At 54.1% G+C, this 27,159-nt stretch overlaps 1 protein-coding gene across 3 annotated transcripts in view; it reads right to left on the bottom strand.

Moving 5' to 3' along the window:
• The window catches only part of DHX30 (DExH-box helicase 30), a 31,207-nt gene extending 5,191 nt beyond the window's left edge, over positions 1–26,016 (bottom strand). Inside the window, exons 1-12 of one of the 3 annotated variants that reach the window (XM_064703709.1) lie at positions 25,934–26,016; positions 23,155–23,208; positions 12,763–12,893; positions 10,543–10,653; positions 8,303–8,658; positions 7,475–7,601; positions 6,360–6,509; positions 5,738–5,890; positions 4,190–5,011; positions 3,005–3,083; positions 2,010–2,114; positions 870–1,045 (exon numbers count right to left, since the gene is read on the bottom strand). In XM_064703709.1, coding sequence (XP_064559779.1) covers positions 870–1,045; positions 2,010–2,114; positions 3,005–3,083; positions 4,190–5,011; positions 5,738–5,890; positions 6,360–6,509; positions 7,475–7,601; positions 8,303–8,658; positions 10,543–10,653; positions 12,763–12,893; positions 23,155–23,185 — 2,241 coding nt within the window. In that variant the 5' untranslated portion in view covers positions 23,186–23,208; positions 25,934–26,016. Of the gene's footprint in view, positions 1–869; positions 1,046–2,009; positions 2,115–3,004; positions 3,084–4,189; positions 5,012–5,737; positions 5,891–6,359; positions 6,510–7,474; positions 7,602–8,302; positions 8,659–10,542; positions 10,654–12,762; positions 12,894–19,320; positions 19,418–19,518; positions 19,682–23,154; positions 23,209–25,933 lie in introns of those variants that run through there. The other 2 variants (XM_064703706.1, XM_064703707.1) reach the window with 2 other exon arrangements.
• Between the last annotated feature and the right edge of the window lie 1,143 nt (positions 26,017–27,159).

Below are 27,159 nucleotides of genomic sequence, written 5' to 3'. Positions count from 1 at the left end.
CCTGTCACTCCAGGCCCATACCCAAAGTCCCTCCCTTTGCCATCTTTCCACCCAGCCAAGAGAACTCAGACTGAGAATGGTCCCAAAGGGCCAGGGAAGCCTTTCCCACTCTCCTGCCTCGTGCAGTGCCGGTCTCTGTCCAGCAGCAGCTCTGGGCTGCATGGATGGGACCCAGATGCCACCTGCTGGACACTTGTCCCTGTCCCATCCCGGGGCTCCCCATCCCAGCCCTGCCTCGGGGTCTGCAGTCTGAACTGGGATAAAACTGGGCAAATACCAAAGGGCTGGGTTTAAACCAGAACTGCTCCAAGGTGTGAGCAGCCCTGGGAGATGATGTTCTAGAACAGGGGCAGAGGGACGGTGCCAAAATTCCTGCTCCCAACAGCAACAGCAGCACAGTTGCCTTCACTTTGTCAGGGCCCAGCACTGCCAGGAACAGGCCAGGGGGCAGCAGATCCCCCTCGAAAAGCTGAGGAACAGGGATTAGGCCAGGAGAGCTGGAAACAAGAGCAGGATCTAACAAGTCAGGGCTGCCCTGTGAGGGCCAGCAAGAGGTTTTGGATGAAATCATAGAAAAAGGCTGAAGCCAAAGAGAGAAGCTACAGTGTTCTATAGTAGTTGGAAAGGGAGTAGGATTTGCCTTAAATTTGTTGGAAAAATTCAGAATTTGATGGGGAGCCTGGCCCAGAGCTGGGACACAGCAAACACTGAGGAGGAGTCAAACACTCTCCCCAAACAACACCACGCCTGTGCCCCAGGGGCCACATGGGAAGCAGCTCCATCATGCCATTACTGGCACTGAGATACTGCTGTGAGCACAGCCCTGTGCTCAGAGTGCCCAGTGGGTCAGAGCAGCACGGCAGCAGTACCTTGGTCTTGAGGTCGTAGCGCTCCTCCTTGTGCGTGCCGCTGTCCACCACGTGCACGATGTCGTTGATGGTGATGGAGGTCTCGGCGATGTTGGTGGCCAGGACGATCTTCCTGACACCCGGGGGAGGCCTCTGGAAGATGTTCTGCTGGTCCATCATGGGGATGTTGGAGTGCACTGGGAAAGCAAACCACAGTCACACCCGCCCAGCTGAGCCTCTCCTTGTGCCGTCACATCTCAGAAATGGGGACACCAGCTGCCAGTGGGCACAGCCGGCAGCTTCCTGCCAGCCAGACCCCAGGAAAAACTTCCCACAAGTCATTTGGAAAGGCCTCACTTCAGTAGCTTCAACCTGTGCTCAGCACAGCAGGAGCTCTGCTCACCTCCTGTCCCAGAGCCTGGTGGCACCCCAGGAATATCCCTGGCAGAAATCCCACTGCCTCCCACAGTCCAGTTCTGCAGCTGCCCCTCCTCAAATCCCTTGGGGCAGGGATTCTCACTCTGTCAGAAGGGGTTCTCATGGAGGGCCCATGGCTGTCCTGTATCCTTGCCACAGCTCAGCACCACGCAGGAATTCCTGGCAGAGCACGGCAGGGCAGAGGAGAGCAGACACCTTCCACCAAACTACACCTGCATTCATCAACAGCCCAGCTGCTCCAAGCTCTGCTCCTGCCGGGCCTGGTTTGACACTCAATAGGCAGAGCTGCCCAAAAAAAAACCAAAACCCTTAAGAGCTTTGCAGAGCAAAGCTGGCTTTTGTTGTAAATTTCCTCCCGGGGCAAGGAATGTTAAATTCACTGATCAAAGCTCAGCTCCAGAGTCCACCTGCATCCCACGGAACAGGTCCTGAGATCTTTCCTGGGCAGGCTCAGCATGCAGCTACAGCAGTGCAGAACTGAGCTGCTTTCCCCTTGCCTAATTCCAAATTGCTGGAGGCAAAGGGTAAGCCACGCTCTTTGATCATACGCAGGAGTTACTCAGCCTCTGCTAGGAGGAGTTACTCACACTTACCACACACCATCACACAGCTGGGACATCAAAGCTCACCAGCTCTTGAGAGCAAAGCTGCAGGGGCACATGAAGCCAAGTGGCCCGGACTGTCCCGAACCCTGGGAAGAAGGGGCTGGCCCTGCCCTCTCACCTGGCAAGACGAGGTAGCGGCTGTTCTGCGAGCCCAGCATCTCCAGCAGCCGCTGCTGCACCCCTTTGATCTCCTGCCAGCCAGGGAGGAAGCACAGGATCCCACCTGCAACACACAGCAGCTGAGAACACACAGCCTCTAAAGCCAAATGCTCTGCCCCAGCTGGAGACACACGTTCCTGGGGCAGAAAGCTACCAGGCTGCCTGGAGTCTGACGGTGAATACCATGAGCTTTGAAACACTTAAATCTCTTGAAGTCACCTGAGAGTCCTGCCTCCTCCCCAAACACATCACATCCAGGCAAGGGTATTTGACAGGGATGGGGCTCCAACAGAAAAGGTAATTATGCAGCACAAGGCTCCCAGTGCTGGAGCACAGCTTGGGACAGCTGCCCAGGACACTGACGAGTCCAACCCTGTGTAGCTATATTTCTCTTTACAGAGAAAAGCAAGGCACAACTTCTTAAGGATATTTCCTAGGAATCACAGCGAGGAACTTCAGAGAAAGAGAAACCAATTCTTATCTCATTTACTGCACCTGTGTTGTGCCAAAGCAGAATGCAATATAGAGATTGTTTATTCAAAGTGATAGTGTATTGTTTCCTTGGCCTATCAGGGCCAAGTGCATGTCCAGACTGTTGGTCAAGAGACAGTCACAAAATTCTAGTCAGTAGAGTTAAATACTTATACAGATTCAGTGTAATACAGTATAAAATAATAAAGTAATTAATTAATATAACAGAGTCATTAATTAACCTTCTGATATCAATAAAGTCCTCCTTGTCATTACTCCCTTTTGTCTGATTTCCTATAACCCTGTCTTAGCTAAAGACTCACAATTTGGTCGTGCCACATGGCTCGAGACCACTTGGAGCAGCAGGAATTGAAGGAGCCCTTGCAGGAGAGGCTCAGCATCGTGGTGTCTCCGCAAAGGCTCTGCAGGGGCTCCCTTCCCACCCCCCAGCAGAGGAAGAGCTCGGGGCGAGGCAGGACCCACCTGGCTCTCCGTGGGCATCGATCTGCAGCACGAGGTCGGTGATCAGGTCAAGGTCCAGGACACACTCATCGTCCGATTGCTGGGAAGGACAGCACAGGGGCTCAGGGGGTGTCAGCACAGCTCAGGGGCACTCAAAGCACCCTCTACAGGCACCAACGCCTCCCTTGGACAGCCTGCCCAGGACTGGAGCCAGGAGCCTGCTCTGGGCTCCATCTGCAGCCTGCTCTGGTCACAAGGGCTGCCAGTTTCCCTGCTGTGCAGAGAGAATGCACAGTCCCTTCCCAATGTCCAGATCTGTGCACCTCTGCTGAACAGCACTCACAAGTAACAGAACTGCCACGAGATTTTTGTGGACAAAACTGCCACATGCACCTGGGAGTTCAAATGCGTCAGGCTCTGAGCAGCAGCTTCTGCAGCTCCCAGGAATTTGGAACAGACTATTAAAGCTCAGATAAAATCCCTGCCACAACAGAAACAGGAAGAATGCCCTGGAGGCAATGGGATACCCCAAGCAAGTTTGCTGATGATCCAGGACTGGGAGAAGTGGCTGATACTCCAGACACTTGCTCAGCCACAGGGAGGGATCTCTCCAGGCTGGAAAGATGAGCTGACAAACTCCAGACCAGCTGGTTGGACCAGAAAACGTCTGGAGATGCTGGCCAACCTCTGACGGTGTGACTCCATGACCCATCACTGGTGTAGGATTAGCCAGAGCACTGCACACGTCTGGAGGGCATTTTCCAGAGGGCCAGAGCAGCTGCAGAAAGCAGCAATCAGGGAATTCAGTCATGCAGGACGGTGAGCACTGAGGTAACAGCGCTGGAAGCCACAACCATCCCAGTCCTGGGCCAGGCTTGCCTAGGGTGTGCAAACACTCAACTCTGTGGCTATGTACACACAGCAATGAGCTCTCAGCCTACTCAAACATCAAACTTCCCATTAAAGTGAGACAAAAGCAACTTGACCCCAATGCAAAGTCATCTTTATGCATAACTTAATTAAAATACTCTGGGGTTCTACTAAGCTGACTTCACCTCAGGAGGACTGGCATGGAGTTAAAGCTAAGCACATGTCCAACAGCCACAGGGAACCAGGAGCAGCCCCAGGCCCGGCCTGTCCCCCTGCTGACAGGCCAGAAGCCAGTGCCCCACGCATGGGGACAGCCCCCCCTCGCTGCACACCCACCTTGATCTCGTAGTGCCGGTGCCGGTGCCGGCCCAGCTTGGCCAGGATCTCCTCCAGGTAGTATTCCTTCACCGGGTACATGAAGCCCGGCACCTTGACCACGGGGCAGTCCCCAAAGTAGTGCGAGAAGCGCTGGTTGTCGCCCGTGGCGCTCATGAGCACCAGGCGCAGGTCGGGGTTCAGCTTCTGGATGCCTTTGAGCAGGATGAGCAGGAAATCCGTGTTCACGTCCCGCTCGTGCACCTCGTCCACCACCACGTGGCTGACGCCCTCCAGGCTGGGGTTGCCCTGCAGCTTCCTGAGCAGGATGCCCACGGTGCAGAAGAGCAGGGCGCCTCCCCGGGCAGGGGGCTTGCTCTCCAGCCGCACCTGGTAGCCCACGTTCTTCCTCATGTTGGGCCCCAGCTCCTGCGCCACGCGCTGCGCCACCGAGATGGCGCTGATGCGGCGCGGCTGCGTGATGACCACGTTGCAGCGCGCGCCGCGGCCCTCCAGGATGTAGTGCTCCAGCAGCAGCTGCGGGATCCGCGTGGTCTTCCCGCAGCCCGTGTCCCCCGCGATCACCACCACGGGGTTCTGCTCGATGGCTGACAGGATGGTGTCCTTGTGCGGGTCGACCGGCAGCGGGTGGCTCTCCTGCCAGGAGGCTCCTCTCCTTTTCCAGAGGGCCAGCAGGTTCTGGCTAAGGCGCACTTCCTCTGCCTCCAGCATGGGGATGTAGGTCTTCCCCGTGATGGCGTCGCTGATGGCACCGGACTCCTTGGTCAGGTTCATCATGTCATCGGCAATGCGGGGCCTGGACTCCCTGATGTCCACGGGGTACTGGGGGAGGAAGCAGGCGAGGACAGCAAGGTTAGTGCTGGTCCTGAGAAGGACAGAAAGGAACAAGTGCCTGGGACAGACTCAGCCAGTCTGGCCAGGCCAGGGCTCTGCCAAGGTCTCCTCAGATCTTAGGTAACTCAGTGTTGTTCTGAACTGAGGTTATTTAAAGTGAGAACTAATTTGGGCTGCTCCTCGCTGCATTCCCTATTTCAGGAGGGGTATTAGTGCTGCTGCCTGAACTGACAGGCACAGACCAGTAACTTCAGCTCTGCAATGCAACAGCCCTTCAAAGACAACTTTTGGAAACTATCACCCAGACACATAACTTATGCAAAACACAAGCTTTTGGCTAAGCCGGAAACATTGCATCTTGGCAAAAGAAAAAACTGAAGTCCACATCCCACAGGAAGAACTACAAGGAGCAAGAGGTCAGGAATTGCCTAGAACACAAATCAAAGCATTGGCCCAGATGTTCATGGGATGAAAGTTGCTGAACTTTTAATCAATCACATCTTTTGGATTCAACCTTAAGAATCCCAGTCTTCCAAAAGGGAAGGCCACTGCCCAGGAAGAGTTCCCTCCCCAAAGGGCAGCAGAGAGTGGTCAGGTTTTGTGGCAACAATCAAACCATGAATTCCAACATTCCGACAGGAAGCTGTCAGACACATCCAATTCCCGAAGTGAGAAGGGATCAGGCCCAGGGGATCCTCAGGGGCTGAGCCTTACGTGGTTCAGGTAGTTCTCGATCTTGCGCAGGGTGGCCTCAGGGACTTTGATGTGGCAGGGCTTCCTCTGGTTCTCCCCCAGCTCCCTCAGGGAAGTCATGTTGTACATGGCATGGCTCAGGGGGTTGTTGTTCTTGTCCACCAGGCCAAGGCTCTGCAGGGAACAGGCAAACAACACCATCAGGTCTGAGGCTGCTCACACCACGGGCGGGGATACAGAGCACCTCGATCCCATGTTTGGATAGGCCAACTCCCTACCATCCCAAACCCACCAATTTCTGCTTTTCTTGCCACAGCAAGAAACCAGACATGATCCCACCCCAGCTCTGGAGGACCAGACACACCAGAACCTGTCCTGATACTACACCTGCAAGGTCTCAAACAGACCCATCAGAGGAACAGCAGCCATGACAGCCAACCCTCTTGTTGAGTCCTTGCTGTGGTTCTGGCATGCTCTGAATCCCAAGGTTTGCAAACAGATGTTCATTAAGCATTAGCCCCTTACACAAGCCAAAGCTCAGGACGTTTCCAGCATCCCCTGGCAGGCTCAAAGGCAGCGAGTGAGGCAGAAGGAGCCTGTGTCCAGAGGCACATCCCAGGGATCAGCAGCCAGGGGCACTCACCTTCAGCTTCTGGCAGGCCAGAGCTGCTGCCTTGTTCTCAGCCTCCACCTTGCGCCGGCCCTTGGCAGCGAAGGTCATGGGGCAGGGCCAGCGCAGCGTCAGCTTGCAGATCTTGGTCTTGGTGCCCACCGTGCGGAACTGCATGTACTCCTGCAGGAACAGCAGGGGCTCTGTGGGGCACAGGGACCAGCCAGCCCCACCCAGGCCCTGCACAGACACCCCAACAGCCCCCTCTGTGCCTGGGAGCAGTGTCCAAATGCTCCTGGAGCTCTGGCACCCCTGGGGCTGTGCCCATTCCCTGGGGAGCCTGGGCAGTGCCCAGTGCCCTCTGGGGAAGACCCTTCCCTGATCTCCAACCCAAACCCTGCCCTGGCCCAGCTCCAGCTGTTCCCTGGCTCCTGTCCCTGTCACAGGGAGCAGAGACTGGAGCTGTCCCTCAGGAGGAGCTGCAGCCCTGCTGAGCTCTGCCCTCAGTCTGCTCTGCTCCAGCTGAACCAACTCCAGCTGACCTCAGCCATCTTCATGTGGCCCCTCTGACCTTTCACCATGGGTTTTTTTGCTGGACTTGTTGGATTTTTTTTAATGGAGCGCTAGAAGAAGGTTACTGCACTGAACTCCACCTCCCAGCTCACAAGGCATTGTCTAAGCCAAAGTCAGAGCAGACAACTGTGGGAAACATCCTGAGAGCCTCAGGGTGGAGCTCAGCTCCTTTCTGCTGAGCACACGAGCTCTGGGAGGTGGGTGACACATCCTGGGAAGGAGGATCACCGGATACGGGCAAGAACGGAGCTGTGGAAAGATTCTATCAGCACAGAAGTTACACATCGCTCCCAGCAACACAAACTTGTGCTTGTTGCAGGTATATGGGGAAAGGAAACCTTAGAAAGCAGCTCCTCCACTGCCCTGGCCTCAGGAGCAACATTCCTCATGGTTCTGTTAAGACATTCCCTCAGCTCTCACCACAAAGTCTTTCCTTTGCTGTTCACACTGATTTCTTTAGGCCCAGTTTTAACTTCCCTCCTCTCCCCAGCTCTGTTGCCCAAAGAAAGCACCCAAAGTGATTCCAGTTGGAGCCCCTGAGCTTCCTCCCTGGCAGGGGTCAGACAGCACCTTACCTTGACTGTGGAGGAAGAGGTTGCAATCTGAATCACTTGGGCCAGGAGGTTTTTGGGAAGTGGGAACTGCGTCAGGGCACGGATGGCAGTGTTGTCGTCTGTCATTTCAATGGAGCTCCCTCCTCGGCTGCACGGGACAAGAGCAGAGCTGGATGTGCAAATGCCCACCTGTGCTCAGACCTGCCTCACTCCACGAGTGCTACTGAGCTCTGAAACTATTCTGTTAAAGCCCAGGTAATTCTGGTCATGGGCAGAGTCCTGCTGTCCCTTGGTACTAAAATCTGTCAGTCACAACCACCCAGACCAGCAAAGCCACCTACTGCAGAGAGATCAAACCTCTACACCAAGGCTACAAACCAGATGGCATCAACAGATTGAAACAGATGTAATTAATAAATAATTCTGAATTTAAAATCACATCACAGAAATAACCACCATCACCCATATCTCTTACAGATCTTGCTGCTGCTGCCTATTAAAAATCCAAGATCTGTGCTCATAAAGTCAAGCAGGCAGCTATGGGGATGGAAGGGAACAGATTTAACATTGCCCTCAAAACCAGGGTGGTCAAAACCTGGTGTAAATGCACATGCACCACTTCTGGGGATGGAAATGCCTTGAGGCACAGAAGAATCAGGCAGGTAACAAGACTGGCAGCAGTGTCTGCAGAGGGCAGAGCTGCAGGGAACAAGTCTGTGCATTCCCTGGATGGCAGCCAGGTACCAGACCAGGCTGCCCCACTATTCCTTTGGCCCACCTCCAGCCCTCCCCAGCCCCAGGAGAACGCTCCCTTCCCCTGCCCTGGCTCAGTGCTCCCAGCAGACCCACCTGGCGTCCCTGCCGGGGGTGCGGGCGTCCTGGTGCGCCATGGGCAGGTAGTCCGAGACATCGATGGCCTCCTCCTCCAGCTCCCCCTCCTCCAGCTCCCCCTCCTCCAGCTCCCCTTCCTCCAGCTCCTCCCTCCTCATGGCTTTGGGCATCCTGCCCTGCTCCATGGGCTGGATGGCGTCGTCGGGCTCCATGCGGCGCCAGCAGGTGGACAGGTCGGCGAGGGAGGGCCCGGACTTGGAGCGCCACTTGCCCTCGGAGCACCAGCGCTCGTCGGGACAGCCCAGCTGCTCGGCCAGCAGCCGGTACTTGGCTGCATCAAAGAGCTCGTTCCGAGGGCCCAGCAAGCCCCAGCCCTGCAGGGAGACAGGGCAGCTCTGGGAGCCCAGCCAACCCTGCTGGGGACGGGGCAGGAGCGGCCCCATCCTTCCCCCGGCAAAGACAGAGCGAGGAAAGGCACCTGCGGGAGATCTGAGCTTCCCCCACCGCTGCTCTGTCCCAAGGGGAATCTGCTCCCTGCCCTCCCTCCCTCCCTCCCTCCCTTCCCAGGGTATGGCTCCCAGCCCCACACAGCTCCTTAGAACGTAAAACCCCAGTAAACCCTGGCCCCCCAAACTCTTGGCTGTATTTAGCACCCTCACAGCAGGAAATGCATCTTTTTGGGAAGGCTAGTCTGAACTAGCATAATCTGGGATAATACAGGCTGAGAATTCAGGGAATGGTTCATCCCCTTCCATTTCCCAGGAACAGTTATTTGTGCAAGCAGCAGGAAAATGTCCCTAACCTGCCAGGTTCTGGAGCAAACCTGCAGTAATGAAAAACTTTCCTACCATCACCATTCAGGACTGAACCTTGCAGGAAGCTCCAGACATATCCAGAGTGCAGCACACACCATTTCAAAATTACCAGACTGCTGCAATAAGTTCTAGCTTTAATTTTAATAATTAAAAGTTACAGTTTTAGGCCATTTAATGGCTCTGTATTAGAAAAAGCTTCATTATTTTGTGCTGTGGGAGTGCCTAAGACATCAAATTTCACCTGGCTCACTGTTCTAGTCAAAGCCTCTCTAATCACTCTCTGCACTAATTAGACACTATTAATTTTCTTGAACTGATGACTTTTTAAGGCAGCATTTGTAGCTCTTTCTATAGCTGTGATCACACAAGGCCTCTCATCACAAGGGTCTTCAGCCAGGTTCCAGTTTAGCTGGCAAAGAAAGCTTTGCATATTCAATCTGTGGTTTTAGGTGGCTGGGTTTTGGTTTAAGTTTTAAAATGCACTTCAGCCATTTCCAAAATTCAGGGAAAATGTATCAGTAGGGTATTTTCCTTCCTTTGAAAACTTCCCAGAAAGAAAGCAGGGAACTGGACTACAGAGGATAAAACCAGGATATATTCCCAGTGAATGCTGACTGAGTGAGGTGGAATGAAGTCAGTGAGTGAGACAAGTTTTGCTGATCACAGAATTAGAGGATCAGCTTAAGCAGCTGAAGAAGCTGAGTTTTCACACTGCCCTCCTGAATTTCTGAAGGCTGGCTATTTCCTTAAAGAGCATTCTGATCCACAAGCAAATCAAAAGCTGTCTCACTGCCAGAGCATCCACAGCATCCTCTCCTGAGCACAGAGATATCCCTGTTCCCACTGAACAGATTAACAGGAAACTCCAAAATCAGTCTGGCTCGCTCAAGGTAACACAGAACCACCAGGGGCAGAGCTGGAGATAAAACTGCATCTTTTTCTCAGCTATAAAACACCTTCAAGAGTGACCTTTATAGTTTTACTGTGTCTGTTTGATACTGGCTGCACACACCCATTTCCAGCCATAAATAAGTGCCAAACAAAGCGTAACTGTAGAGTAATAGTAAATTACTACATGTAATTGCTACACTGGCTTTAATGAAGAGGAAACGGGAGGTTCTGAAGGTCCTACACCTGCAAACACAGCCAGCTGTGCTGGCAGAAGTGGGAGTTAGTGACCACCTGAGGGAAACTGCTCGCTGCAGATGTTAAGGAGCTGATTAAGGTCCAGGACAAAAGGAACAAGGACCAGGACCACCTGCAGCAAGTGGGATTTTAAGCTCAAATGGATGCAGACTCAGGTCTTGACCCTCTACCCCTGACTACCAGAGGGGCCCACTAAGGGGGTGCCCAGGCAAAGAGAAGGCTCCCACCAGCAGCCAGGCTGGCTGCACAGTGCAGGGTGAGCCTGGCCAGCAGGGCAGCAGCAGCAGCAGGGCTCACCTTGAAGAGCTGGCACGCTGCAGCCGCCGCCTGCCGCTCCGCGTCGATCTTCTTGGTCCCATAGCCCTCCACTTCCACATTCTTGGGCCACTTTATATGGAGAGTGACTTTCTGAAAGGCAAGGAGAGCCACAGGGTGAGCTGGGCAAGCTCTCCCCTCCAGCAGAGCACACCCACTCCACCCATCTCTGCACCCCAGGCAAAGAGAGGAACACTGAACAAAGCGCTGTCCTGCTCCCTTCAGGGGAACCAACCATCTCTGCACCTCAGGCAAAGAAGAGAAATACAGAAGAACACTGAACAAAGCACTGCCTTGGTCCCTTCAGGGGAAGCTGCACTGCAGGAGCCCTGCAGGAAAAGGCTGAGCAGGGCACAGGGGTGCCACAGCCCCACAGGAGCTGCAGGGCTGTGGTGTCACAGGGTGCTGTGACATTTATCACACCATTTGTCAGCTCCCAGGGATAAACACCAGGAGCACATCACAGAACAATTCCATCCCAGGGCTGTCCCTCTGCTCACTGCAGCAGCCAGAGTGTGCCCTGGAGCAGAGCCCCTCTCCAACCCCTTCCAGCTGCCTCCTCCCTGTGACTGAAGCAGCACAGGAGTGCCTCAGCCCCCAGGCACCCCAGCACCCACAGGAGCACCCAGCTCCACCAGGCCTGGCAGAACCACAGCTCCTGCAAGGGAGCACTAAAAACCTGCAGAGGCAGACAATGCTGAGAGCTGAACTTTGCCCTGCTCAAAGCACTGCTCCAAATCAAGAGCTCGCCCAGCTCCCAGCCCTGCAGATGCCAGAGGCTCCAAGAGGGAAATGCCCAGGGAATTCTCTCCTGCTTGTGCAGCCCAGATGAAAGGCAGCAGTGGATCCCCCAAGGCTCCTGACTCCCCAGCACCTGGCTGGCTGCCCTCCTGCCCCCGAACCTGGCTCACAGAGGGAATTGCTGTGGGTTTGGCCTCAGGCACAGCCTGGAAGGCACAGACCTGCTGGGAAAAAAGGTGTCTCAGGAAGGCCAAGTGCTCACAAACCCCTGTTCACATCCAACAAGAGCTCTCCAGGCTCTCACCTGTCCTCTGTCTGCATTTGCTGGGTTGCTTTTCCTTTGTGAGCCAACCCTCATTTTTTCCCAAGGCTCCTTTATCTCCTTTATCATTTTCCTGGTTTAGTTTTTTGTTTTAATCTGAATTTAAACTCTCCACATTAATCTATTTAAGTGCTGGCAAGAATGGGAACCAATTACACAAACTAAAGTGATGAGGCACTGCCTGGGGTACTCCAAATTTTAGGGAGGAGGCACTGGCTATGGTATTCCAAAATTTAGGTTGGGAAACTGCACTACTGCTTGAGAAAGAGCAAGAAAAACAAACAGAAATAATGAAGAACTCCGAATTAACATTATTAATGTATCCCCTAAAATCCAGGGATGCTTAAAAAGGATGTGGCAATAAAAACTGTCTGGGAAATTTTAGACAGAATGTTATTGGAAAATGTTAAGCCATCAGAAGTGAGTCTTTTCCTGGAATGTAGGTTACAGTTAAACTTCAGCTGGAAAGGGCTTTCAGCTCTGGAATGAGCTGCTGTGACAGGAGGAGGCACAGCCTTGACCATGGAGCACCATTAGTAAGAATTCCTGCTCAGTTCATAGCCCAGACCCACATTTGGGCCTCAGGAATTCCACTGACAGTGACAGCTGAAACTACCTGAGAACTTGGAATTTGCTTGCAATTCCTCTGCTTCATTGACCAAACAAAGAGGCTGCATTTCATTCTGCTCTTAACTACTATTAGAAGCCTCCCTCCATTGCAAAGAAACTCCTCTTTTCTGCTCACAAATGGACTTGAGGCTTCGGAATTTGTTCTATTGGAATTTACAATCAAATCTAGGGGTCCTAAGGGCTGAAATACAGCTTTTAAATCTTAATTTTCTAAGGTAGTAGGACACCTTTAAGCACAGACTGTGTGTCCTTCTGCTGAGAAAGGCCAGATACAGCAAGTCACTTAAAATAAAAATATCCACACAAAAAGAGGAACAGCACCTGTACTTATACACCTTTAAGGCACATGAAGATCAGGAAAAATAGGATGAAGTAAGAACATTTCTTGTTTGAAAGATTATCACAAACTTTTAAGTGGAATTAAAACTTCTATGATTTTCTCTGGGAAGTTACTTCCAGGATTAGCAGTTCCATGGCTCCCTTCCCACCCTCCCAGCAGCAAGGATTACCTTTTTCCTTGGCCCGTTAGTGTGGATGTACACCAGCTTGTCCCTGGCATGGGAAATGCCCAGGGCTCGGCCAATCACGCTGTTGAGCAAGTTTTTAGGCTGTGGAAATTCCTTTAGTAAATCTCTGGAATCTGGAACAAAAAAAGAAGAGGAATTAAATAAAGAGGAATTAAACTTCCAATTGCTGTGCAGTCCCATCCAGAGGTGACTTCCAGCACTGGCTCAGAGGGGAGGATGGGGGGCAGGCAGAGGGTGCCTTCCCAGCTCCCTCAGGGATTCTGCAGTCCCTTCCCAGCTCCCTCAGGGATTCTGCAGTCCCTTCCCAGCTCCTCAGGGATTCTGCAGCCCCTTCCCAGCCCCTCAGGGATTCTCCAACCCCTTTCCAATTCCCTCAGGGATTCTCCAGCCCTGCCCAGCTCCCTCAGGGATTCTCCAGCCCCTTCCAGCTCCTCAGGGATTCTCCAGCCCCTTCCCAGCTCCCTCAGGGATTCTGCAGCCCCTTCCCAGCTCCTCAGGGATTCTGCAGCCCCTTCCCAGCTCCCTCAGGGATTCTGCAGCCCCTGCCCAGCTCCCTCAGGGATTCTGCAGCCCCTGCCCAGCTCCCTCAGGGATTCTGCAGCCCCTTCCCAGCTCCCTCAGGGATTCTGCAGCCCCTTCCCAGCTCCCTCAGGGATTCTGCAGCCCCTTCCCAGCTCCATTCCCTGGACTCTCCAGCCCCTCCAGGGCTCTCCTGCTGGAGGGGCCCAGAGCTGCCCCCAGGATTCCAGGGGTCCCTCAGCAGGGCCAGCACAGGGGACAATCCCTGCCCTTGTGTCCAGCCACTGTCACCAGCATGGAGCAGGTTCTGTTTCCCCACCAGCTCTGTTTGTCACTCCTCGATATCAAAACCCAACTGAGCAGTGACAACTTTGCACAATTTGGGTGTTTGCAACGCCCCCCCCAGCCATGGGTTAAATCCGGGGTCTCACAGGGTACACATCAGATCCAACCAGCAGAGGAACATGCAAAAATGCCTGAGGACTTTTTCTGAAATGACTGAGACTGGATTAGAGCCTGGGAATGTGGTTTAGTACTGAATAGCCCAGGGAACCTCCTGGAGAGAAGTTTGCCAACAGTGTTGGGAGACACGGCAGCCCCAGGGGCAGCAGGACAGAGGGCAGGTGGGCCTGGCCCTGCCCCCACAGGGAAATGCTGCTCGGGGTACAGCAGGGAGGGATGGTCATGGTCAGAGCAAATCACATAATAATAATAATAATAATAATAATAATAATAATAATAATAATGCCACTGCCCCAGACAGAGCCATAGCACAGCCACCTCCTGTCCCTGACCAATCCAGCAGCTTTGGCAGTGAGGGAGCTGCTCCAGCTCCTCTCACCTGCACCACTGCCATGGCCAGCACTGGGCCCAGCGAGATCAGCCCAATGTGGTAACAATTCCAGATGTTCCTACAGCTCACAAACAGGGAGGTCTCACAGCTCCAGCTGTGGAGAGGGGCAGCTGCCCCACTCCCACTAAGCCAGATGTGCAGGGAGCCAATCTGCAGCCCTAATCCCACAGAAGGCCAAGGCAGGGAAAGGAAACCCACACGTTTGTGCTGGGCTCACAGTGGATCAGCCAGCACAGTCCTGCAGGTACCAAAAGCAGCACAAGGGAACACAGGGATGGGATCTCCTCTCTGCAGGAGCAAGCACAGCTCATCCCACAGCCAGCCTCATCCCACACACCCTCCCTGGGCAGCCAGGGCTTGGGTAACCTCCCTGCACACTGCCCTGGGGAGAGCATTCCCTTTCAGAGAGCTTCTAAACCCCCTGCAGGAATCCAGGGTAAGTTTCAGCAATGAATCAGAAGCCAGCTCAGAGATCACTGGTACCATCAGAAACCAGAATTTCCAACTGAGCCACCAAATGCACGGAGAAACGAGGAGCTAAGAGTCACTCACTTGAGCAGCACCAAGATGTGCCACCATGGCCTGCTGGGAACTGATTCAGGAGTTACTGCCATGAACAACCACAGGAACTGCAGATAATCCCACAATGGTGCTGGAAAGATCCTTGAAGATCTTTAATTCATTTATTGAACAGCTGGGCAGGGGCACCTTCCACTGTCCCAGGCTGCTCCAAGCCCATCCAGCCTGGCCTGGGACACTTCCTGAGATGTTCAAGGCAAGGAGAGCTCAGAGAGGCTCTGTCCCACGGGCAGGGCAGGAGATGCTCTCTGAGGAGCTGCTCACCGTGGGGCTGTCCCAGCTGGGAAAGGCAATAACTGGGAAAGGCTCTGTCCCACGGGCAGGGCAGGAGGTGCTCTCTGAGGAGCTGCTCACCGTGGGGCTGTCCCAGCAGGGCCCAGCTGGGAAAGGCAATAACTGGGAAAGGCATAACTGGGAAAGGCTCTGTCCCACAGGCAGTGCAGGAGGTGCTCTCTGAGGAGCTGCTCACCGTGGGGCTGTCCCAGCAGGAAGGAAATAACTGGGAAAGGCTCTGTCCCACGGGCAGGGCAGGAGATGCTCTCTGAGGAGCTGCTCACCGTGGGGCTGTCCCAGCAGGAAGGAAATAACTGGGAAAGGCAATAACTGGGAAAGGCTCTGTCCCACGGGCAGTGCAGGAGGTGCTCTCTGAGGAGCTGCTCACTGTGGGGCTGTCCCAGCAGGGCCCAGCTGGGAAAGGCAATAACTGGGAAAGGCTCTGTCCCACGGGCAGTGCAGGAGATGCTCTCTGAGGAGCTGCTCACTGTGGGGCTGTCCCAGCAGGGCCCAGCTGGGAAAGGCAATAACCGGGAAAGGCTCTGTCCCACGGGCAGTGGAGGAGATGCTCTCTGAGGAGCTGCTCACTGTGGTGCTGTCCCAGCAGGGCCCAGCTGGGAAAGGCAATAACTGGGAAAGGCTCTGTCCCACGGGCAGTGCAGGAGGTGCTCTCTGAGGAGCTGCTCACCGTGGTGCTGTCCCAGCAGGGCCCAGCTGGAAGGAAATAACTGGGAAAGCACAGGAGGTTCAGAGAGAGCAGAGCTCTGCTGTGCCACTGCAGGCCTGACACTGCCTTGGACACTGGCTAAGGAGAACAAAAAGCCTTTGCTGATGCCATCACCCCCTCCAGCAACACCCAGCAGCCTGGCCCACAGCTCAGCACACAACATGCACTGGTGATGCTCAGCTTTGAAACTGCTTCTTGGAAAACACAGAAGAACCACCTGGATCTTGAGAAATGCTTTCAGTAGCCTTGGATAACTCCAGGGGAAATGCAGGAATTACTTTGATTTATGAACACGATTTGTCCATGAATTACCTTCTATATATTGGCCAAGGGAGAAGGAAAATGGTCTCAGCCTTACAAAAATCTGTGAGCCAATTTTCTGTAATTATACAGCAAATGTGCTATTTCTATCTACTGAAGCAAGTTCCTCTACGTTCAGACTTTGGCCTGCTCAGGAAAACTGGAAAAGTGTCCAAGATTTTGGCACTCTGCAGTTCTATTCCATTCCACGTTGGTGGGACTAACAGAGGGAGGAGCAGTAACACAACTCCCAAATGCACCATTCAATTCACTAATTAAAAAGAAAAGCAAAAAGCAAATCTCCAGCACCAGCCTGGTGATTTGGCTTCCAGTTGTTTCCTCTCCCACAACAATAACCTGGGAAATTCTGTGATAAGAGGTGCAAGAAGCACATTTTTATAATGCCCCCCAAGTGCAATTACCTCTGACAGAGGCAGTTTCTCACACTCTGAGGTGACTCCTCGGTGAAGATTAAATATTGAATCTGCTCTAGAGGGGAAATGGGATCTCTGACTAACAAAGCCCGGCGGTGGTGACAGCTCAGGCCTGTCAGTGTTCTCTCCCCAGCTGACAATGCCACATCCAGCAGCACATCCTGACTGTGCCAAGGCTGCTGGATCACCTTCAGCCCGTTCCTGCCCCAATTCCAGAGCTCTCACCCTGCAGGAAGCCATCCCTCCCTTGGAGCTCTGACTGAAACAGCCCCAGCTGCAGGGCTGGGTCTGCAGAATGTTCCCTTCCCTTCCCAAAAGGGATTTGCAGCCACAGCTGAGGGTGGATGTCTGGGTGGGAATTGTGTCAGGGGGAGCACCAGGAGCACAACCCAACACTCCCCAAACAGCCACACATGACACCCAAACCACAGCCCCGACAGCAGGAAGGAATATTATTAAAAGCCTGTCTTGGAGAGCAGACAAGTCAGGGTGGGGCTATCAGAGAAGCCAATTAACTAATTAAAGTTCCTCAAAGCCAGTGAGGGCTTTAGCTTAATTTGATTGTGAAAGTCCAGGATAATGCCAAGCTACACTGAAAGCCACAAAGAGCAGACCCCAAAACCAAGAAACCACCCAGCTGGGGTGCCCTAGCCTCCTCCAAACCCTACAGATCCGAGGAGTGCAAACACTCAGGTACCAGAGCACAAACCAAACAGCCCAAAGTCTTCCTCAAGGAGGACACAGGAGATCCATCAGTTTCTCTCTTCCCTCCAATTCTACTCCCTGGAAAAGCAACAAATGAGCACCAAGGACAAACTGTCAAAGACAAAAGTCCTCAAAGTAGGATAAATTCAAGCAATAAATCCAAATGTGTTTCCAAGACATCAAAATTCCCCCAGGAAGAAAAAAAGCCCTGTGGCTCCACAATATCCATTTCACAAGGAATTAGCCCTGACATGTTCCACGGCAGAGATGGAGGGAGACACAGCAGGTTCCACCTGGCAGCTCAGCTTGGAGTACACCAAAGCTTTTGGGGAATTTGGGGGGTTTTACATCATCCCCAGCCATCCTGAGCAGGCCCCTTTCAACACACACAGAATAAACCCCACGGGCAGCTCCTGGCTGGAGGAGAGCTCAGGAACACTGAGCAGGCTCCTCCAAAAGCAAGGAGGAGGAGAAGGAGCAGTGGCCAAGCTTCCCCTTGGAGCCACGGGGGCTGCTCAGGACCCTGCCCTGCTCCAGAGCTCCAGCCCAAATTCTGCTGTGGCTCTGCAGGACAAATTTAATCAGTGACACAGGAGGGCTCCTGGAGCCAAGCCAAGGGCAGGGGCAGCCTGCCTTGTCAGCCTCAGAACAAGGGGGAAGGGATGAGCTCCCCAAACCCCCTGTGGGAGCCAAAAGCCTGAAGCCTCAGATAACAACATGGATCTAACAGTGACTTTCTGAAGCTGGCCTGGGCCTGAGTGGATTTCCATATTTGCATCCAAGGCCAATAACAAAGCAGCCAAATGATGACAGCTAATGAGACATCAGCCCACAAGCTGAGGGCTCAGAACCCACCTCAGAAAGAAGTTTTTCAAATGACATTTATGATCTCCCCGTGTTCAAGGAGCAGCTGGACAGGTAGGGCAGGTTCACAAAGCCCTGAGGGCTTTTATTTGTTCATCCAAAACAAATCTATTATTGGAAACGATTCCAGCATCACCACGCTCCCATCTCAAGATCAAGAGCCTTCCATGGTCAATCCTCCCTACAAACTGGGAGGATGAGTGAACTGAAGACCAAAAATAAAAGTACTCAGGGACTGCCTGAAAACACATTGGAAAAAAGTGATGAGGGATGAAGTACAAAAGAGGAAAGAAAAAGAAATCCTGGTTTATTCCTTTTCTCAGGCAACACCTGAAGCAGCTCATTAAACAATAATTTGGGGTGGTTCAGCACTTGCTTTAGCAGGGAGTTAATTTGCTCTGTTGAACAGCTTGAATGTAACAACTGAAAGACCATCCCACTCTGAACTCCAAGATAAAACTCAGCAGCTTCTGAAAGACAAATGGAACCAAAACCCAAAGAATCCAGAAATTACTGAGAAAATAATAACTTTAATAATGCTGGAGCATGGGGAAAAAAAATACCTAACACAGAAGCATGAGGGTTGAGAAAAAAAAGGAAAACGTTCAAATATAGTAACACTCCAAATTTCTAAAATGCAGCCCTCGAAAGAAAACTGAAACCAAACCAGCAACTTTTGTAAGGAAAAATGGTTCGAGTCACAACCTCTGGCACAAAACCCCTCGCATCCCTCCAAGCTCCAAGTGTTCTCCACGCTCCATAACCCAACAAAAAGCGATTCAAAACACGGCACCGAACGCGAGTTTTGAACATTCTTCTACAGCACCGACAGCTCCGAGGGCATTCACCCTTCCTTCCTTCCCACCGGGGCCGCTCAGCCCTGACATCCAACCGGGACCATCCTCCAGGCTGCGGCCAGAGCCGTGAGCCCCGGGGCCGCTGCAGGACCGGGCCCGGTGCCGCTGTCCGGAGCTCCTGCCCGGGGCCGCTGCCCGGGTGGATCCGCGGGATCCCGTCTGGGGCTGCCGCTGCCCGCGCGGACCCGCGGGATGCCGCGCACGGAGAGCGGGGAACGGCCCTAACGGCCCGCCCGGCCCGGCGGCTCTGCTGCCGCAGCTCCACGGGGATTTTCCTCTCGCGTCAGCCACCGGAGGCGGCCGGAGTCTGGCCCAGGCCCGGCTCGGCGACCTTGAGGGGAATCACCGGGGAAACCCAACCGCGGCCAACAAAGGCCGGCGGGAGCGGCCCCGCAGCGGCTCCGCGGTGCCCCCGGCGCCCCCCGGTACCTGCGCAGCTCGGCGGCTCCTCTCCGTGGCCGCGCATCCCGGTCCCGGCGGAGCCGCGGGGAGAAGGGAGGGAGGGAGGGATGGAGGGAGGGAGGGATGTGGCGGCTCCCCCGCCCCGCCGCGGGCCCGGGCTCGCCCCTCCCTTCCGCTGCGCGAGCGCCGCGCGGGGCCCCGAGCTCGGCCGGGCCCGCCGCTCACCCTGCGCCGCCTCGGGCTCCTCCTCGTCCTCCTCGTCCCGGCGGGGCTCGGCGGGCCCGCGGGGGGCCGAGCAGAGCCCGCGGGGAGCCGCGCAGGGCCCGCGGGGGCCGCGGCACAGGCGCAGCGGCCCCGCCGCCTGCAGCAGCAGCCCCAGCGCCGCCATCTTGGGCCGCCCCTTGGCCGCGGGCAGCGCAGGGGCCGCGGCGGCAGCGCCCCCTGGCGGGCGGGAGGACCGGGAGCGCCCGGAGAGCCCGGCCCGGCGGGAACGGAGCGGGGAGAGGGAGCGGAGAGGGACGGGGGAAAGCACAGGGAGCTGCTGTCCATCCGGGAAAGGACAGGGAGCTGCTGTCCTGGATGGACGGGGGAAAGGACAGGGAGCTGCTGTCCATCCGGGAAAGCACAGGGAGCTGCTGTCCTGGATGGACGGGGACAAGGACAGGGAGCTGCCGTCCTGGCCGTGGCCGGAGCCCGCGGCATTCCCGGGGCTCCAGAGCCGTGTGGCACCGGGAATTCCGGCCGGGAGCACCGGGAATTGCGGCCGTGAGGGCACCGGGAATTGCGGCCGTGGAACACCGGGAATTGCGGCCGTGAGGGCACCGGGAATTGCGGCCGTGGAACACTGGGAATTGCGGCCGTGAGGGCACCGGGAATTGCGGCCGTGAGGGCACCGGGAATTGCGGCCGTGGAACACTGGAAATTCCGGCCGGGAGCACCGGGAATTGCGGCCGTGAGGGCACCGGGAATTGCGGCCGGGAGGCACCGGGAATTCCGGCCGTGAGGGCACCGGGAATTGCGGCCGTGGAAGTGATGCCTTGGGAAGGCTGACTTAGAACAGAGGCTAGACGGAGATAAAGAATAAAACAGGTATTCCCGGTAGGATCTATAAAAGCACCGGGAATTGCGGCCCTGGGATCATCAGGAATTCCAGCCCTGGAGCACCGGGAATTGGGCCCAAGAACACCGAGAATTCCAGCTCTGGAGCACCGGGAATTGCAGCCGGGGAATATCGGGAATTCCGGTTCGGGAAAACCGGGAATTGTGGCCAGGGAACACCAGGAATTGCCACTAGAAACACCGGAGCACCCAGAGCCACCATCCCATCCTCCCGTATCCCTAAAATGCAGCTGCTCCTGCAGCCCGTTATTCGCTAATATTTGAGATAAACACTGAAAAAATCAAAATCTTTATAAGCTTCAAATCTTTTAAAGAACTTAAAATCTCAAATCTGTATAAAATCTTAAATCTATACAATCTAAAATGAGAATCTTTGATAAAGATCTTAGAATCTTCATGAAATAAGTCAATGCTTCCCCACTTCTCCCAGCTCCAGCTCCTCCTGTTACTCTACATGAATTATTTCATATAATAATTCAGGTATAAAATTCTTAAGGGTGCAGAGCTGGTTGAAATTCCCACCCTACAGGATGATTTATTTAAATCTGATTTTTCTTTTTTTTTTCTAAGCAATTAATCTGTATCAGCCCTGGCTGTACTGGGATTACCATTAAGTTTTGCATTTCTTTAAACCAGGGTCTCATTTTTATGTCAAAGACTTTATTTCTGAGTATTTTGTGTGTAAAGTGAAAATTACCATGAATGGCTGGTTAAGCATCATGATGCAAAACGTGTTTATGTTTTGGTTGTGTTTTGTTTTGGTTTTTTTTTTCTGATTTTTAAAAAAACTCTTCAATACGACAAAAGATACTGACTAATACAATGGCACAGTTCAGTTTTACAAAGCCTGAGCTCCATGAGAAGAGGTTCAAGACAAATAAAGTTATCAAATAAAACCCTTTAGGAAAAAGAAAAAACAAAACAAACTAAGAAAAAGAAATAAGAAAAGCAGTGTTAGGAAGAATTGAACACTCAAAAAAAGTCTTATTATATCAAGTTTGCCTTCTTCTGTATTCACTTTTTAAAACCTCTAAAATTAGCTGCTGATTTGTCTTTGTAGGTTCTTTTACTTAAAACAACAACAACAAAAAACTCACTAAACAAACAAAAAAAACCCCAAATGTAAACACAAACCCAGATCTTGAATCAACACCAGATGAAAAAAAACACAGTTTTTTTTAAAGACCTGAAGTTATTCTGGCACTTGGATTACAAATTTTAAGGGATTGGTCCACTAAAATGGGAAAAATAATTCAAAACTGATTGCCAAAAATCATCCAAAAATAACCCAGACCACTAAAAAGGAAAACTCATCCTACTGAAGGGAATTAGTCCTGTGTTAATCTTGTGACAGCACATTGCACAAACTATAATTTTTACTGTTTTACCGTGATTTTTACTATTTGTTCAGGAATAAACTGAGCTGGTTTGGAAATCAAATCTTCAAGGAGGACTGGAAGGAAAAGGAGGCTGGAAAACCTTGACAACACACAGACAGGGAGCTGGAAAAGCTGGGAAAACTTTAAAACACATGGGCAGGAAAAGCTGGAGAAACCTTGGGAACACAGAGGCTGGAAATTGTGAGAAACCTCAGAAACACAGAAAGGGGCTGGAAAAGCTGGGAAACCTCAGAAACACAGAAAGGGGCTGGAAAAGCTGAGGGAAGAGTCTGACAGGCAGTCCCAGCATGCAGCGACAGTCAGGGCTGAGGAGGGCTGGTGGTTTGTCACCAAAAATGATATAAAAAATTATCTTGTGGGCACAGAAGCAGCAGTGCAGAGGGAATTTATTACAGAATTGCAGAAGCCAGGATCCCAGGTGTGTTTGCTTTGCAGAGGGCAGTGTGAGCCAGCACAGGCAGCGCCTCCAGAGCCATCCCCAGCTCTGGCAGCTCCTGAGGAGCTGGGCTGGACCTGCCCCTCCAGCCAGGGCTTAAGGAGGCAAGTTTCATTCAGGAATTCCTTTATCCCCAGGGCTGCAGCATCCCAGAGTCCCACAGGCAGCCTGGCCATGACAAACCACCAGCCCTGAGCAGGGAAGTTCCATCCTTCCAACCCTCCTGGCAGGATTTGGGGGAGCAGAGGGGCTTTGCTCCCAGCTGAGGTGACTTTGTACACAATTCCTGCCCCAGACTGGGAAGAATTCTGGGATTTTTAGTTTAAATTCAGCTAAATCCCAGTGCTGGTGGCTCAGAGCAGGGCAGTGACAGGAGTGGTGGGTCACTGCTGGGTTCCCTGAGTGCCAGGATGAATTCCCTGGGATGGAGGGAGGGTCCCTCTGCCCCAAACAGAGCTGGAATATTTTAGTCCATTCTATCCACTAAGACCAAGAGCTCAGGAAAGATCCACAAAACAGGAAACAGGGACTGGAGGGATTTCTGAGGACAAAATATGATAGAAAGGAAAGCTGGCAAAGCAATGGCAGGGAAAAGAGCCACGGTGACAGCGACAGGATCAAATCCCAAGGACAAAGAGCCCATGGAGCTGGTACTGAGGGATACAGGAATATCTAGGAGGGAAATTAAAACGGGAAAAGCCTGTACTTGAAGCTGAACAGCAAACAATGTCCAGTGGATAACACTGCAGGGCTCCTCCCTGCAATCCTGCCCTGTCCCCTCCGTGCTGCATTCCCCAGGACACAGCTGAGCTCCTCCTCACACCAAGAACTCCTCCTCCTCCTCCTCAGCGCCCTGCTCCATCTCCCCTGGAGCACAGGAACCCCCGGGGCCGTGGCAGCTCCTACCTTTGAGGGAATTCAGCGAGAACATCTCCATCCCGGCGGGAAGGGAGGGCGCTCCTGGGACAGCAGCGGGGAGACAAAGAAACTCAGGTTAGAATGGTGATTTCCCTTCAAATGCTTCTGCTTTGGCTCTGGGGTGAAAATGAGCGGGTTTAAAAGCCTTTTAGGCCAGGATGAAGTAGATTATTGCCGTTATTCTCTTTAAAGGAAAAAAAAACAGGAGAAGAAAGAGAACTGTACTTCTGATAACGTTCTTTACTGAACCGGTGTTAAATTTCCTATTTATAACTTTCATTCAAATAAGAAAACCAACTTTGTTTTGGGGTGTTTGCTGTCATGCCAAATATTAAATACACCGTAGGGATTATTGGAAACACTAACAAGGATTTTCTATAAACTCAGATCAGATGGGTGAGGACTGAAGGTCAGCATTTACACACAAAGCTGGTTTGGAGCTGCACTTCCATGATCCTGGTGGATCCCTTCCAAGCCGGGATATTCTGGGATCCTGTGGACATTAACTGTCCCCATCAATGACTTCCTGGGCATGCAATTAATAGCCTGCAATTATCATTCCAATTATTCACTTTTGCTTTCAGTAAGACAAAATTACTTCAATAGCAAAAAAAAAAAAAAAGGCTTCAAATAAAATAAACCCACCCCATTTTCTGGCCACATCTCTGGATGTGACACCTTTTCCATGGTTCCTTCCCCATGGACACACGGACACCAACCTGCCCCGGCTGCCAGGCCCACACCTGGCCTTTCCCAAGGTGAAATCAATAAAAACAGAGCAAATTGACTTGGCAAAAATGAAACCCCACGTGTGCTGTGGTGAATCCTGGAGGGCAGTGTCCCTGGTGTGATAAATCACTGCAGGGAACAAAGCCAGGGAGCTCTCCTGTGGTCCTGGGGGCAGATGCCCAGGGCTGGAGCTTGGCACCGGGCAGCCTGTGCCCCCTTCCATGGGCACCATCCCAGCCTGGCTCAACCTGCCCGAAGCCAAGGGCATTTGGGATGAGTTGGTGAGCCCAGCATCGCTCCAAGAGGAAAGAGCCAATGCCTGAACGCTCCTGAGGCGCTGCAATGCCTGGATCCTGCAATGCCCCAGGCCAGGCTGGACACTGGGACAGTGGCAGGTGTCCCTGCCATGGCAGGGGTGGCACTGGGTGGTCCTTACACTCCCTTCCAACCCAAATGGGTACATGCAATATAAAATTGATGGAAATGGTCTTTTCTGCTCAAGAACAAAGAAATAAAAAATGAGAACCCTCTGGGGATGAGGTTCCAAGATGAACACCGAGATCCCCTTGGCTAAGCGAGATTCCAGCCCAGCTGTTGGTGTGATGGTGTCTGCAGAGCCCAGCTGGGCTGGGAGCCTCACTGGGAACAGTCAGAGCCAGACTGGGGGAACAGGGCATGACAGGGAGAATAAAGGGTCTGCTGAACCTGGAACCAGGATCCCGACCTGGGAATCACTTTTAGCACATCCAGCAGCCTGGGGGACATCCCAGGGTTTGCTCCTGCACATCCTGGTCCCAAATAAGGACAAGTGTCCAGCTGTGTCAGCTGCTGCAGCCCCCAGGGAAGCACAGGGATGCAGGACCAGCATGGACAGAGGCACTGGAACACTCAAAATGTATTTTGTCTGATGACAGGAGAGATGTGGGAGCTCTGAGGACACTGGATTTGGGATGAAATGGCCCAGGATGACACAGGACAGGCAGTGGCACAGCTGGGATGACAATCCATGGCAGCCTGGAGCCTCACACCCAGCAAACTCCAGAGACCAGGGTGGCACAAGAGACACCAAAAGTTTGTTAGGAACAGATTCAGGCAAAGAGTGGAACCAGGCACTGCAGAAACTGTCAGATCAAATCCCCAAGGATGGGAAGGAACTGGGCCTTTGTGGGGGCTCCTCCATCCACTGGAAAACACGAGGGAAAACCCCATTCCCGGGAGAGACACAGGGAAATCCCAGCAGCTGTGACCACTGGCTGCTGGGGTGCTCCAGCGGTGTGGGAAGGGGCAGAGCCCCGGCTGCTTTGTGAGGAGAACAAAGGACAGAGAGAGAAATCCTGCAGCCTGCACAGCCCAGGATCCCTGCCCGGCTCGGGCACAGCCAGCACGCCCCTGCAGCACAGATTTGTTTTTATTTTGGATATTTGCGCCAAGGGCAGCGGATGGGAGCGGGAACCCCTGGCTGGGGCAGCCCCGCGGGCTCTCAGCGGCGCAGGGAGGGAAGGGCTGCAGGTGGCAGCGGGCTCCGGACAGCCCCGGGCCACACGGGCACGGGCAGCCACAGCTCCCGCGGCCGCGGGGCAGAACGGGCCCGGCGGCGGCAGCGGGGCGAGCCACGGGCGGGCACGGAGGGGCAGAGGCGGCGGGAGAGCGGCTCCGTGCGGGCGGAGCGGAGCCTGCCCGGCCAGCGATGGAGCTCCGGGGATGCCGCGCTCCCGGGGCCGCCTCCCGGGCTCTCCCCGCCGGCCTCTCGCTCAGGGCCCGCGGGGAGCGGTGTCCCGAGCCCCTCCGAGCACCCCGAGGCCTCCCGAGCATCCTCGGCCCCGGCGGTGCCGCCGAGCATCCCCGGTGCCGCCGAGCATCCCCGCCCGCGCCGCCCCGCCCGCACAGGCCGCGGCCCCGCACGGCCCTCCCCGCCTCGCCCCGCGCTGCTCGCCGCCATCCCCCGCTCCTGCCCCTCCTCCCGCAGCCGTCCCGCCCCCGCGGCCCCCCCGGTTCGCCCCAGGGGTCGCGGTCCGACCCCCGCCCGCCCGGCACCGACCTCCGCACCGCGACTGCCGCCGCCGGGCCGCCCCTCGGGACTACAGCTCCCGGCAGCTCCCGCGCGCGCTTCCGGCGCGGCGCGCGCTTCACTTCCGGCCCTTCCCCGGAAGTGAGACGGCCCGCGCGTTCCCTCCGGCCAGCGGCGCCACCGCGCGAAGCCTGGCGTGGGCGCGGGGCGGGGTCTGTCCCCATGGCAACGGTAGAGCCAATGGGCAGCGATAGCTGTTCCCATGGCAACGGCAGAGCCAATGGGCTGCGCGGCCTGTGGGGGCGCTGTAGCCTCGGCCCGGCCGTGGGACCCGTTCGGTCCCCGGTCCTGATCACGGTCCCAATCCCGTGGTGGGACCCGGCCAGAACCAATCTCAAACCCAATCCCGATCCCGGCCCCGATCTCGATTCTGGCCCCGATCCCTGTCCCGGTGCCGGTCCCAGTCCCGGTCCCGGGGTGGAACCCGCCCAGGCTCAATCCCGATCCCGATTGTTACCGGGGAGCTCCCAGAGCAGCCGTGGCTGCCCCTGGATCCCCAGCAGTGTCCCAGGCCAGGCTGGACACTGGAGCTGGGAGCACCCCGGGGCAGTGGGAGGTGTCCCTGCCACGGCAAGGGGGGAATGGCATGAGGTTTTATGGCTCTCCCAACCCGAACCCTTCCGGAATTCTTGGCTGGAGTCACTCTGCTGCCTTTTCAGAACGGCAGCTCTGAAATTCTGGAGTTCAGATTTCTGGATGTTAGGTGGGTTGGTTATTCCCTGTATCTCCAGCAGTTTCCTTTCCTGCAGGTGTTTATTTCTGTTTGGAGTGTTCAGGGACAAGGGAACATTTACAAACTACAGTAATGCGAGGGACGGTTTTATACTGGGGATTGTGATTTTGATAACAGACTTTTGACACTCTATTTGATAATGTTTGAACTAAAATATGTTGTATTTTCAAATTATATACACGTTTTTGCTTAAAAAAAAATCTCTGTTTTGTTCAATTCACAAATAAAACATCAGTAGATACTCAAAACTAAGTGGTTTCTATAAAGGAAATTTGGGGGAAATTGCTTCCTAATGACCCATTCCGCGGGTGTAGGTGTGATTATGGAAAGGTAAAGGCACCCAGCGGTGAGGACGCGGTGCAGACACCTGCAGGTAATTATGGCAGCACCCAATTTATTCCCTAATTGCCCTGGGCCTGAGCGGCAGGGGTGGGAGCAGTCCCAGGCGGTACCGAGGGCACAG

This window comes from Zonotrichia leucophrys, chromosome 2, assembly GCF_028769735.1.
Source record: "Zonotrichia leucophrys gambelii isolate GWCS_2022_RI chromosome 2, RI_Zleu_2.0, whole genome shotgun sequence".
In the NCBI taxonomy this organism is placed as follows: Eukaryota; Metazoa; Chordata; class Aves; order Passeriformes; family Passerellidae; genus Zonotrichia; species Zonotrichia leucophrys.
Note: the sequence above shows the minus strand (reverse complement) of the source record. Positions and strands in the feature narration are given on the sequence as shown.